This window comes from Phycodurus eques, chromosome 1 (genome assembly GCF_024500275.1).
Source record: "Phycodurus eques isolate BA_2022a chromosome 1, UOR_Pequ_1.1, whole genome shotgun sequence".
Classification (NCBI taxonomy): Eukaryota; Metazoa; Chordata; class Actinopteri; order Syngnathiformes; family Syngnathidae; genus Phycodurus; species Phycodurus eques.
This window is the reverse complement of record NC_084525.1, coordinates 19,340,111-19,353,496: the sequence shown is the minus strand read 5'-3', so window position 1 is coordinate 19,353,496 and position 13,386 is coordinate 19,340,111. Positions and strand designations below refer to the sequence as shown.

General features: G+C 41.7%; 1 protein-coding gene across 6 annotated transcripts in view; it reads right to left on the bottom strand.

Moving 5' to 3' along the window:
- Window positions 1–486: 486 nt before the first annotated feature.
- LOC133407880 (thymocyte selection-associated high mobility group box protein TOX-like) overlaps window positions 487–13,386 on the bottom strand; it is a 118,847-nt gene continuing 105,947 nt past the window's right edge. For 4 of the 6 annotated variants that reach the window (XM_061686237.1, XM_061686499.1, XM_061686639.1 and 1 more), the window contains 4 exons: window positions 7,084–7,164; window positions 4,322–4,714; window positions 3,330–3,469; window positions 487–1,955 (listed from right to left, as the gene is read on the bottom strand). In XM_061686237.1, coding sequence (XP_061542221.1) covers window positions 1,913–1,955; window positions 3,330–3,469; window positions 4,322–4,714; window positions 7,084–7,164 — 657 coding nt within the window. In that variant the 3' untranslated portion in view covers window positions 487–1,912. The remainder of the gene's footprint in view (window positions 1,956–3,329; window positions 3,470–4,321; window positions 4,715–7,083; window positions 7,165–13,386) is intronic. The other 2 variants (XM_061686321.1, XM_061686410.1) reach the window with 2 other exon arrangements.

Sequence of the window (13,386 nt, the reverse complement as noted above, 5' to 3'; positions counted from 1 at the left end):
CCCATTTTACAAATCAACTGTAGGGGGCACTGGGTGTTCATCATGAGTGTGAGAGAGAGAGCGAGAGAAAGAGAGAGATTCCTTTCCCATTCAATTTTTAATCAGACTGTGAAATTCAAAACTAAAAGGCAGTGTGTGTGCGTGAGTGTTTTATGTTTTTCTCTTCAGGTGGCTGTGCGAAAGGCTGTGCATTGCTGCATTAACTCGGAGTTTCATCATCACACTTTAATCAAAAACAAAAATGACCAGTGGGCAGAGAAATGTTGCTTGATATGTGATATTGATTATGTCTGATGGGGGGGGGGACAAAAATGCAGAAAAAAGGTACACTGAACACCAGCTTATTGTACCTAACAATCCATGTGACAAAAATCTTGGACATCAAGGGGGAATAGACAACAGTTTAAATATAGTACAGTATTAGATTTTTGTACACCAATCTTTTAAATGTATGTGTACACCAATCTTTTAAATGTATGTGTTGGGATGCAGAGACACAAACAGAATAGCCCCAAATACTTTAGACATTTTATTACAGACAAAAAAAGAAAACAAAGGAATATTTGTGAGACAAAATGAATCGAATATTGATTGGTCCAGTGGTATTGTACCAATGATTTTGGAAACATATTTGAATAACCCATGTTATAATAATAATAATAATAATAATAATAATAATGCACCCTGATGGAAAAAAACATGGTGTCTTTATTATTTTTAAACCAAGGTCAAATTTTCCATCCAAACGAAATAGAAAGATATTTTGTGAAACCGATAAAACAAAATGGGTCTCTAGAGAGCTGGCGGGACAAAGTAAAGAAGTACATTTGGCAGGCTTTATACATAAAACTGAATTATATACCCCGATGTCCGTTCCTCTCAAATCCTGCTACAGTGAAAACCAAAAAATCATTTTTTTTTTTAAAAATTCTTCACAAAAGATGATAAAGATGAGTTCAACACAATTCTAAAACATCTAATAAAACTAGTCAAAACTTCAAAACCCCACTTTTTTTTTCTTTAGTTAACATTTCACATTTAGCTTCTTTTTTTTTGTTTTTTTGTTTTGTTTAATTCACCTGTACAAGTGGTTGGGACAAAAGGAAGGTGGGGAGGATCAAAAGGGTTTGAAATGTTCCACCTCTGCACTTCGGCAACGTCCTGAGGTCACGTGACGCGAGTCGACGCTCCCTACTATCGCCATGGAGATGTTGCTTTTGTTTGTTGTTTTTTGGGGTCTCCTCCTCCTCAGCTCTTGCTTGTAACACATTTTTAGTGTGTATTCCCTCACCACATAATCCATTGAAAAGAAACTCAAGACAGCAAGGGGCTGCTGCTAAATACACACATAAGAAGGATCTGCTTTTTTGGTGGTATTTACAATCTCTCAGTGAGAAATAAAGGAAATTAGAAAGTCCTTCATTAGGGGCAAAGATGGGTTTTGAAAACATCTTGTGTTTGCGACTATCTTGAAATGTCCTGAAGTACACGCACCCCCGCTGAGGCAACTAGACTGGAGAGCCTTACTCTTTGAATATGCTTAGAGCATGTCACCTCCACCGATGAGGAGGCAAAGGAAAAGAAATTCAAAACCAAACAAGATTATTTTTTCTTTCTTTCCAGTATGCTGGCATGAGCTCATAGCTCACTGCCCCCGCAAAAAAAAAAAAAAAAAAAAAGTTCACTGATAAGAGAGCGGAATAAAGAGAGAGGAGAAAAGAAAAGTGCCTCAGGCATGTGGCCGATCTAAGTGCTTGGCGAATAGGTGAAGATGCTGGAGCAGTCTTTGGGATTTTCAAAATCCGGCAGAAGACGAAGAAGAAGAACAAAGCAAAACGGTGTCGAAGCAGATATATTGATGATGTTACATCGGAAATCTCCCTGGAGTCCCACATGTGGAGGTCTTTCAACTTCAAGTGAGGTAGAGAGGCTTGTCTCGAGCTCCCATGCCACTGCTGAAGAATAGACATGTTATGTTCATTTCATGGGAATATCACTGTTGTACAAGTAGCCTACCATATGCGTACGACATTAGTGTTAAAGTGTTATTATTATACTGACACTAGTGGGAAAATATTAGGAGCATCTGATATGGGCGATATGGGCAGTCGCCCCCCCCACAGTTGACGATTGGCTAGAGGTACACGCTATTGACGGTTGGCGCACATGGCACATACACTTCGAAAACGTTTTATGAAAATAAACCAACACAAAATCTTCGCCAGTACCATATTTGATACAGCTCGTCTCCCACACACAACGCTGTCCACTCATCCCTTCCTAAGAGATTCTATAATTTAGCCTCTAACAAATAACAAGCACGAATGAAATCCTTCAAAGGACTGTCATTGGCTGCCAGAGGCCACCCTCTCCTAGTAACCTGCCGACTGTCGTTTTGCGTCCCAAAAGAGTGAAACCATTCTTGGCTGGTGCGTCCCTCTAGCTTAGAGGATAAAGACCTGGGTCCTACACCATACCCTCATGTCCTGTCTGGTCTTTGAGCATGAACTGATGAAGCCTGCTCAGATGAGAAGCGAAACATCTTCTAAGACAACATGAACAGTCCACTTGCGATCGATTCAGTACCCTGAGAATACAATGACCTAGATGAGTGAAAATATTCACAGGCATAGATACATGCTGTGCCCTTGTAAAGTGGACAAACATGGTTGTCATTGGACAGCGACACCATGTTTCCAATTATCACACAATAACCTATGGAATCAGCAGGTAGGTGAGCTTGATAATTCATCTCATCTTTGGAGGAGACTCATATCATGAAGTGTCAAATGCAAAAAATGTCCTTCAATTTATCTTTCCGGACACCAAGAGCCCTCCAAAAGCGTCAACAAGCTATTCAGAGCAGGAGAACATTTAAGCAAATACTCAAAGCTGGCTCAAACAGTGTCAAACGCGATTTGACTCAGGCATGATCCCATTTGACATACAGTGACAGAATGGGCTCCAAGTGGAGGAGCTGGCGACTTCCTGCTCCTCCATATCTCGGCATAGAGATGCCGAGATTCAGGTGTGAGACAAAACAAGAGCCCTCTTGTAGCTGCTTGAATGCCTCGATTCGATAAGGCAACGTGTGCTAAACGAAACACAGGGAGAGTTAATTGGATGTCAGAGCTGGTAATGGCGTTATACTGCTGCTGCTTGTCACTTTCAAGGAGGTGCGTTGCTTTAAACAGAAAAATCTGAGCGTATTATTAATTGAGTTTTAAGTCAGGCTGTGTGACAGTGAAGTGGTTTACAGCAACTCATTTGGAAAAGTAATAAAACGGCTGACAATTCTCATTTGCTGACATCTGCTGTGTTGAGCTTACCTGCAAGCGTTGGGTCCACAATCCCTGTTGCAGTATTCGCTATCCCAGTCTGGGTTCTGGCCATGCACTGGGTTCGGGGCCCCTGGAGACTGTGAGCCCCCCACACTGTTCTGGTACTCAGCCTGAATATGGGAAAACCCCTGAGGGTTACAAATACAATCAGTACAAATAAATGTGAAGATCTTACACCGATGCCACCTGGACAGGAAATGTTTATGATTAAATCGATAAGAAAAGTAAAGGTATTTGGGGAATAAATACACAGTGGTACCTTGAAGTTCAACCTCAATGAATTCTGTGATACGGGTCAAACTTTGATTTGGTCTATCTCTAGATCCGAATTTTGCAGCAGTGCATTACATTTTTGCAGTAATTAGCAGTTTGCAACACATACCAAAAACATGCTTCTTAAGTCAAATGAAGACACTAAATTGTCAGCTGGGAAAGGCTACAGCTCACCCGTAACACTAATGAAGATAAGCTGTCCAGAAAATGGACGGGCAGATGGATCGATTAACTGTACAAGCAATGTTTTAAGTATATTTTTTAACATTATTAATTGCCAGACAAGTATAAGTAGAGGTTAACCAGTATAATAATTGAACAAAAAAAAAAACTCTTTAAACACTCTCTTAACTTTAATGACAAATGGAGAAGGGTAATAAAAGTGCATATTGATACATTAATATATCATAGAAATGTTCATTTCTGTCAGTTGTTCAAGTCAAAAAGTAACAGCGCTAAACTGCTTAATGGAAGCAGCACTTCTGCTCAGTCATTTACATGACTCTGAGTATCTTGAGACGGAAACACAGTGGACAAAAGTACTTGGATGCCACCAATCTTTTCTGCTGACTTGATGGTAACAAACTCCAAATTGTACATCTTTTGGGGTGACTTCAAGGTACCACTGTTTCACACTGAATTGGTAAAGAAGCACAGCAAATAGGATCAGACAGTAAATTAACATTATGATGAAAGTCCAAACCCACCTGTTGGCTGAGAGGTGGGGAATGCAAAGGTGCCTGGAGCCCCATTTGGTGTGAGATGATTGGCTGTGACTGCTGCATGCGGATTGGCTGGTTGAGCAGGGAGCTCTGGTGCAGGGAGAGCTGGGCATGAGGGTGCAGGGGTGGGCTGATCTGGAAGGGAGCAGGGGGTGAGGCACTCATGCTGGGTGGCAGCATCTGCGATTGGCTGAGAGTGGAGGCCAGGCTGTGGCGCGGTGGGCCCGCGTAGCTCTGGAGGTCCGACAGGGGGAAGGAGCCCGATGGGCCCAGGTAGGGAGACGAGGGCTGAGGACTATACAGGGGCTGCTTCGGGGGCAGCAGGTGGGAGGGCTGGCTTGTCTGCTGGGCACTTTTTGGCTCTGGATCATTATATGTCTGGAGATAAGACACCACAATTTAAATCATATAATCACGGTCATGCCCACATCTTAAATGCTTTTAAAAAGTATGCACTGCAATAGCTGCGATTGACTGGCGACCAATCCAGGGTGTACCCCGCCTCTCCCCCTAAGTCTGGGATAGGACTCCATAGGCTCATCTGCTACTTTTACGAGGACAAGAACTACAGAAAATGGGTGGATGTTGAAATATTTGACACAAAGTGGATATAAAAATAAACACACCCCTTGTTCAAATGCCAGGCTTTTGTGATATAAAAAATGAGACAAAGATAAACCATTGCAAAACTTTTTTCCAACATTCATGTCAATTATAACCTGTACCACTCTATGGAAAAAAAACTGAAATCTTTTAGAGAGTTAAAGTGGAAATAAACAACTGTCATATTGTAGTTGGAATAGTGTGCACACCCTTCTATAACTGCAGAGAATCAACCAATCACATTCAGACTCTTGTTAAATGGGAGTCAGTACACACCTGCCAGCATTTAAAGTGCGTCTGATCAACCCCAAGCAAAGCTCAGCTGTTCTAGTCCGCTTTTTGTAGTTACATCCTACATTTTTGTAGTTACATTCTACAGCACAAGTCATGGTCCGCAAAAAGCTTTCACAGCATCAGATGGCTCTCACTGTTCAAAGGTTTCAGTCAGGAGCAGAGTACAAAGGAATTTCCAAGGCATTAGCATAGAACACAGTGAAAACAGCCATCATCACGTGGAGAAAATATGGCACATTACCAAGAACTGGACAATTGATTTCAATAGGGGTGGGTAGGCTTTTTGTATCCACTGTATTGTAATGAGCCTCCATTAAGCAATAATTCAAACATTTGTATACATTACATTTGTAGTTTGGAGGGACGTTGTTTGCTGCACTGCACTGTATCATATTCAGAAGTGTTCCTATAAATCTTCCCTGTGGTCTAGTTAAAAAAAGGTAACCTAAATAATAGAAACACCTCTTAGTGTAATGCAGTGCAATTATACACCGCTGACAAAACTACAACCGCAATAATAATTAGATAAATCAAAGAATAGCTCTCTGACAGTGTCAATCAAAACTCGTACAGCCCTTGTATTAGATATTGGGTATGTGTGACTAATAAAGGGGCCGGGGGGGAGTGTAACTGTCATGCTGGTTTTGCCAGAACTAATTAATTATCATATTTGTTAACTAAAAATCATAATGGTCCTCCAAAAATCCGTATTGGGTGTTGAGAACATGCAAACTCCACACAGGAAAGCCTAAATTTGAATCCCAAAAGTCGGAACTGTGAGGCAGACGTGCTAAGCAGTAGTCCACAGTGCTGCAGCTTCAAAATGGTTCTCAATTTAAATTTTAATCCATCTTTGGCTTGGCAGCTTGCGCTATGTATTTTCCATCCCATCATTGTATTATGGCTGATGAATGAATGGGATGATGAAATTTGATGGTTAACAAAAGCTGCAGTGGAGGCGGAGTAAAAACTCACACAAACTCCACCACACATCAAAACTTGGTGACTTGACCTTTCTTATTGTGGGTGCTATGAACAAGTTCAGCACCCACAGGGCGCCCCACTTTTGCCCTTTTATGATGAACTGTCACACTGCTCATCTCCAACCATTAGTGTTGATTAGACGATAATGGAGCCCATTTGTATGAATAGATCTTAGGCTGCGATAATGATCAATAGACACCTTGACAGAAATGGGAGAAGAAAACACACGCACGCACACACGCACACACACACACACGCACACACACACACACGCACACACACACACACACACACAGGAACCCAGGCAGAGAAATGAGGCTGTTTGCTTGCAGAACAAATGGAATGACAAAAGGAATCTTCCTGGCACTATGTTGTGTTGTTAATACAAGGCGGCACTAAACAATGCAATCCTCAGCCCTCATCCTTGCTCTTCGTTATTCCACCGCTGCCACGTTTCTGTAAATCATTCTCGGGGCACGCACATGTTACTCCTTTGAATTAACAAGAAGCTAAAAATAGACCTAATTCCTGACATGTGCCTATTGACAATCTGTTGTAGGCACATACAAGCGAGAGTAATGTGTTTTATATCCTTAATCCATCATAGCTGTTATGGTCATAAGCTTGCACTATGATTTTGACCCCTCCCCCAGTACTTCACTATTGCATCTATAAGTAACCCCCTCCCCCCTACATTTGCACCCTAAGGAAAGCAGGTATTGTTCCAAATATGGCTGGTTCTGTTTGGATCTAATGCCCACCCACCACCCTCTCCACCAACAGAGGCCCCTCCCAGCCCATTAGCGGGGCTTTTCCAGCCAATCCATTATCAGTCTATGCTGGTGCCTGTGTGTCATAAGCGTTACCTTGGAAACCAGACTGGCTCTGTACGCCGCCAAGGCTTTCAGGTACTCCTTCTTAGCCGCCTCAGTTTTCCTCTTGTAACCCTGAGAAGAAAGGTGAAAATCAAAACATGCGGATTCGGGTGAGACGAGAGTTTGACATGCTCATGCACACGTACACGCGCATGCACACACAATGTTTCCCCTTCCATCAAAGCCAATGGTACAGAAAACTTTTATTTCCTCACTGCAGCACTAATCCGGCCTCATCTCAATGTGTCTCCCTCTATTGTATAAAACATCATTTCCATCCCAATCCACCCTGAGAAATGAACCGGAACTTCTTTCTTTGGCTTCCTTCAGCTCCCAAATATCAGCAGCACACTGACATTCGGCACTTGCTAGACTGGCTTGCTGCTGTAGCCCAGTCATAAAGAGGGATTAGACAGCCCTCTTTGTTATTACAGCAACAACTCTTGTCGATATAGGTTTTATCGTACCTGGGTAAGATGTACTGTAGCAGCTTATATAAATAATAAATGATAGGGATGTAACAATATTCACTATATTGTGAGATTAAAAGTGCCTTGATATCGCAGTGGTCGTCTCTGGGTATAAAACAATGAGCTGTTTGTGCTTAGAATTTAGTTTTGGGCCAGCGATACGCGGCCAAGCCGCTTAGCCAAGCTGCTGTAGCCATGCTATAGCACATTACTTCCTCATTAAGAATATAAACGCACCGGATTGGACGCGTAACCCATGTGACCACGTCACAATAAATAAACTGATTGGCTGACTGAACCACGTGACTGAAAGGCTGCGCTGGGAGACACAGGTGCTAGTAGACCTCGGCTTCGTGAACCCGCATCCCGGCCGGCGGCCACCGGGAACCTCCACGAGCGGGGCCTCCGCGGGCGCCGCCACGGCTCCCCCTCGAAGAAATGAGCCGCCGAATTATTTAAATATATCGTCTCCGGTGGTGTACTTGTAATTGTTTATCTAAAGTCAAAAGTCGTGGGTGAAAGAACATCACACGGAGAGAGAATAACGATTCCGACTCCCTGTTACAACATATCCGCCCCAATGAATTCCATCAGTTCCAAAGATGAAATCATAAAATGGGTCCACTCCATACAAATACAGATATCAATGCAAATATAAATCATCTGACATACTTCCCTCTCTTCAAATGAAATGTCCACATTAAAAAAAAAAAACATATTACACAGGGTGCTCTGAGAAATAAATCATCCTACAATATCACTAAGCAGAGGAAGAGAAATTAAGTATTCCAATGCCTTTAAAAGTGTTCCTGCGTTTATGACTCGCCTTGAATTTCAGGACTCAAGCAAAGAAATCACTGTTAGTAGATGAAGTATCTAATTTCTAATGCTATAAATAAAAAAAATATGACAGTAAATACTGTTAAATTAGTGAACAGACAATTAATAATCAGTTTTGTTATTGTGAGCATAGCATTGCTGCAGCAATAATAGCGTTTTGGAGCTAGAGGATAGTATTGTAAACATTGGACGGACGGGCATAGAAGTGTAAGGTCATATATGGTTAGAAGATGTATTTTTCACAAAAACCTGGGGGAAAACACACACAAACACCTAAAACCTATTGAGAAGGACATGGCCAATAAGCATCTTTGCCCCACCTGTACCGTGAAGCTTCCTTCAAAACCGTCAGTCTTACTGCAATACCGTGACCTTTCCCACGATATTGCAATAATTATCCTACCGTGAGATTAATACCGTGATAAAACCGAACTGTGATATATATATATATAGTTATATATGTATAACAGTATATAGTTATATCCCTAATAAATAATCGAGAATCAGAATTCTTTTTCATACCTAAGGTGTTGTATTTCAAAACAAAAGCACCAGCATACAAACTAGTTAAAAATAAGAACATTCTCAACATGTCAATATGTTTTTATTAAGTAGAAATTTATAATCATGTATGTAATGTGTCACATATGTAAATGACATATACATATGAATACTTGTTCTGCACTCATGTATGATATCAGAGTTTGTATTGTTTTATAGATGAGTAGCTTCTGATGTAGTCACTGATGGTGTAGTGGTACATTCGCCTGACTTTGGTGCAGGCAGCGTGGGTTCAGTTCCCACTCAGTGACGGCGTGAATGTGGGTGCGAATGGTTGTCCGTGTCTATATGTGCCCTGCGACTGACTGGCGACCAGTACAGGGTGGAGTCTGCCTTTTGCCCGAAGTCAGCCCTTCAGGGATAGGCTCCAGTGCCCCGTGACCCTAACCAGGATAAGCGGTGTTGAAAATGGATGGATGGATGGATGGATAGTTTGTGATGTATTAGATTATTGATACATACTAAATTTATTTCTGAATTTAAACCGTTTCCCATGTATTTAATGATGAAAATATAAGTAACATGATCTAGTTGGTGGTGGTTTCCCCACTATTATAGTATATGGATGTTTTTTTGATAATACTGATGAGTACTACTGAACGTAATACTGAACGACTGCACCTCAGCGAACCCGACTGTCAAGCTCCTGAAGTTTGCAGATGACACCACTGTCATCGGCCTCATCAAGGACGGTGACGAGTCTGCATATCGACAGGAAGCGGAGCGGCTGGAGCTGTGGTGCGGGCGACACAACCTGGAGCTGAACACGCTCAAGACGGTAGAGATGATCGTGGACTTCAGGAGGCATCCTTCGCCACAGCTGCCCCTCACGTTGTCCAGCTGCCTTGTGTCAACCGTCGAGACCTTCAAGTTCCTGGGAATTACAATCTCTCAGGACCTGAAGTGGGCGAACAACATCAACTCCGTCCTCAAAAAGGCCCAGCGGAGGATGTACTTCCTGCGGCTTCTGAGAAAGCACGGCCTGCCACCGGAGCTGCTGAGACAGTTCTACACAGCGGTCATCGAATCAGTCCTGTGTTCTTCCATCACAGTCTGGTTTGGTGCTGCTACAAAAAAGGACAAACTCCGACTGCAACGGACAATCAAAACTGCTGAAAGGATTGTCGGTACCCCCCTACCCACCATTGAGGACTTGCACGCTGCCAGAACTAAGACAAGGGCGTGCAAAATCCTCTCGGACCGTCTGCACCCCGGTCACCAGCTCTTCCGGCTCCTTCCCTCAGGTAGGCGCTACCGATCAACGCAAACTAGAACTAGTAGACATTCCAACAGCTTCTTCCCTCTTGCGATCAACTTCTTAAACACCTAACCTATAATTCTATACTTATATTACAACAAGCTGGAATTTTCTTAACTTGAGTTCGTTGTCACATTTCTGTGGGGCCAACTATGTATCACTCGTGCACTCACTGTAGTTGTCTCGCCATGCTGCACTATTTGCATATACTGGCCACTCATGCCAGAGTAGCATCTGCTCCATTTGCACACTGATTGAGGAGTATCTGTAACATTTGCACAACCAACATTGTCCCAGATGATCGCACTACTCGTCACTTTAAACCGCATACACTCCTTGAAGTCTCAGCGCCCTTTGCACAATGGTCATTGCAACGGACTATTGCAATATTAGTCATTCGAACTGCTCTAAGTGCTAGAGGACTCTGCATCTTTTTGCACAATTGTTTTTTGTCAATGTCTTTATGTCCCCAAAGTGTTCTGTAAATTGACTGTCTGTTGTACTAGAGCGGCTCCAACTACCGGAGACAAATTCCTTGTGTGTTTTGGACATACTTGGCAAATAAAGATGATTCTGATTCTGATGAGATTAAGGGGTAGGAATGAATGATCATAAAGTAAAATTATATGTAAACGGCAGGTGCAATTTCCTTGATCGTTTTTCTTTTCATTTCTTTCTTTTTAAAATGTATTTCGGTGGTTCAATGGTTCAACTGTACATGCTTAAAATAGATGAATAAAATCACCATGAAGTCACTTGAATAAAAGTATAGCGGTACAATAGTGCTATTGAGTACAATGTATCTGGAAAACATCCTTTCTTAAACGGAAAGCTTAATCATGACTTGAAGCAAAAGAAGCCAACAGTTGTGCTTTGGCTTTGAATGGCCTCAAGGTAAAACATGATGACTTCCTACGCACTGTGGCAGAGCAGCGATGATGATGAATAACGCAAAAGCATAAGGCTGCTTGTCATGAAAATGGGGATTGTCAAGATGCCCTTCAGCTATACAAAGGACAAGATGGACTAATTTCATATTCTTGCTAGGATCAAAAGCATAAAGAAAGTGGAACACAACATACGGTGGCTACACCGTAAAAATTACATTTGCCGATTATATTTTTTAACGATTGTCCAGTTCAGTCGTGTTCGGCCACATTACGTCCGTGTACGGTGAGCCTTAGATGGCACAAGAAAGGTTGTTTTTTCCAGAAACTCTTTTGCACTTTTCGTTTTATATCTGATGCCACTGATGATTTATTCTTGCATTTAATATCTGCTTGATTGCTTTGGCAGTCAGTTGTGAGCATACACAATGCAGGAGGCCCGCCACACACCAAGCGATGCGGCTGAATGCGACTGAACTGGACAATCACACAAAAAACACAGTTGGCAGCTCAGATGTGCACATTTGGTGAGAAATATAAGGAGAGAGTGTGGATATTTGAGAGGCTGTTGGCAAGGATCGGCCTAATCATTGAATGCACTTGAGTATTTTTGTGACAGAGACTCTCCATGCTTCACTTTTTCAGCCATTGGTACATATAAAATTACAAAATACAGTATTGTATACATTCCATTGGTACAGTTTGGTTTTGGCGCCAAGCAGGGGCTGGTTGACTGGATGTCACTTTGTATCAGGAAACGTATTTTTTGTTGTGAAAGCTTGCATGCATTTTAATTACAGAGACTCTCCAAGCTTCCGTTTTTAGTCACAGGCACATATGAAATTTAAATATAGCTCAGTTTCATTATATACAGTATATACTGCATTGGTACGGCTTAGCGGCGGCCAGCTGGATCTCCTTTTATACCCGGAAATGTTATTTGTATTTTTGTCGTGAAAACTAATGTGATACAATGTGGCGTTTTTGATTGGCTGTTACATCTGCAATGTTGCGACACAGTGCACCTGCAATTCAAATTTCGAAGCGGAAAAAGTAGTGGCTAACAGTCAGCCACTCGTGAAAACCAGTGGCGGAACCGAACAGACTGTGAAATAGTTCATTTGGGTTCGGCCGTGCTGCTCGGTGTGCGGCGGGCCTCACATACACATTGCAGACCATCCCAACTATCCAGGTGCATTATACATTCCCCAACATATCCAAAAGTGGCCTTTAAAATGTCGAGCTTCAATAACTTTGACTGTGTTAGTGCTGTTGTTTCCCCTCTCCTTCCTCTTTCAGTAGGTAGTATTAAATTTAGGGAGAAAATAATTTTAACGAGAGTCAGGGGAGCAAGGGATAAACGGTGGATTATGTTTAGAAAGAGGAAAAACTTGCTCATTAAGGTGAGTGGTATCTCACAGCAATGTTCTGGTAGTTATACAGTGGATAATGCCTGCTGCAAGACTCACACGCACCATCCACTGTAAAAAAAGTATTATTGTGGGATATCATAGAAAAATAATATTCATTTTCTTATTGATTAATGTACAAAAAAAGATGTTTTAATGTTGACCCTAAAATCCCAGCTGTTTGAGGGATTGGAATGCTATAAATATTTAGCAATGTTTGAGAATTTTCCTCCTATACAGTACATGTTCCTGATGTTATGTGTCACCACAACATCCTGCAGAGGGCACAATAATTTAGCCTCAACTTGACGGAATGGGTGCCAAAGAAATTGCAGCAGAACGTTTGGTGTAAATAATGCCAAATAAATATACAGTATAACACAGACTGGTAGAAAGTGGAGTGAGGTTCCCAATGCTGGTGAAGTTTGTAAATACAAATTACCTTTATGAACTCGACAGGCAATGCTTTAAGTAAGATTTGAACATCATTAACTGTCATACATGTTTCAAAAAAATAAGTGAACGACAGTATAACAAAATAAAACAAAGTAATATTACTCACCCTTTCAACATGCATGAACGACACAGAATGGAGAGGGAACAGAAATGTGTTTGCAGAGTGACACTGTCACTCAGTGGCCTGTTACAGGTGTTGCTGCAGTTAATGAATGTAGTATATAAAAGGTAAATCTACATGGTCATCTGCTTGGAAAAATATTATTATTTTTAAAATTGATATTTAATTAGTTTTGCTGCCCAGATTGTACTGAGCAACTCCACGCTTTCCTATGTTGCTGTAAATTCCATTTCTGGTTCTATGGTTATCGTTCCACTTTTCATCTTTTCCATCACTGGTACTCTTCTGCAGT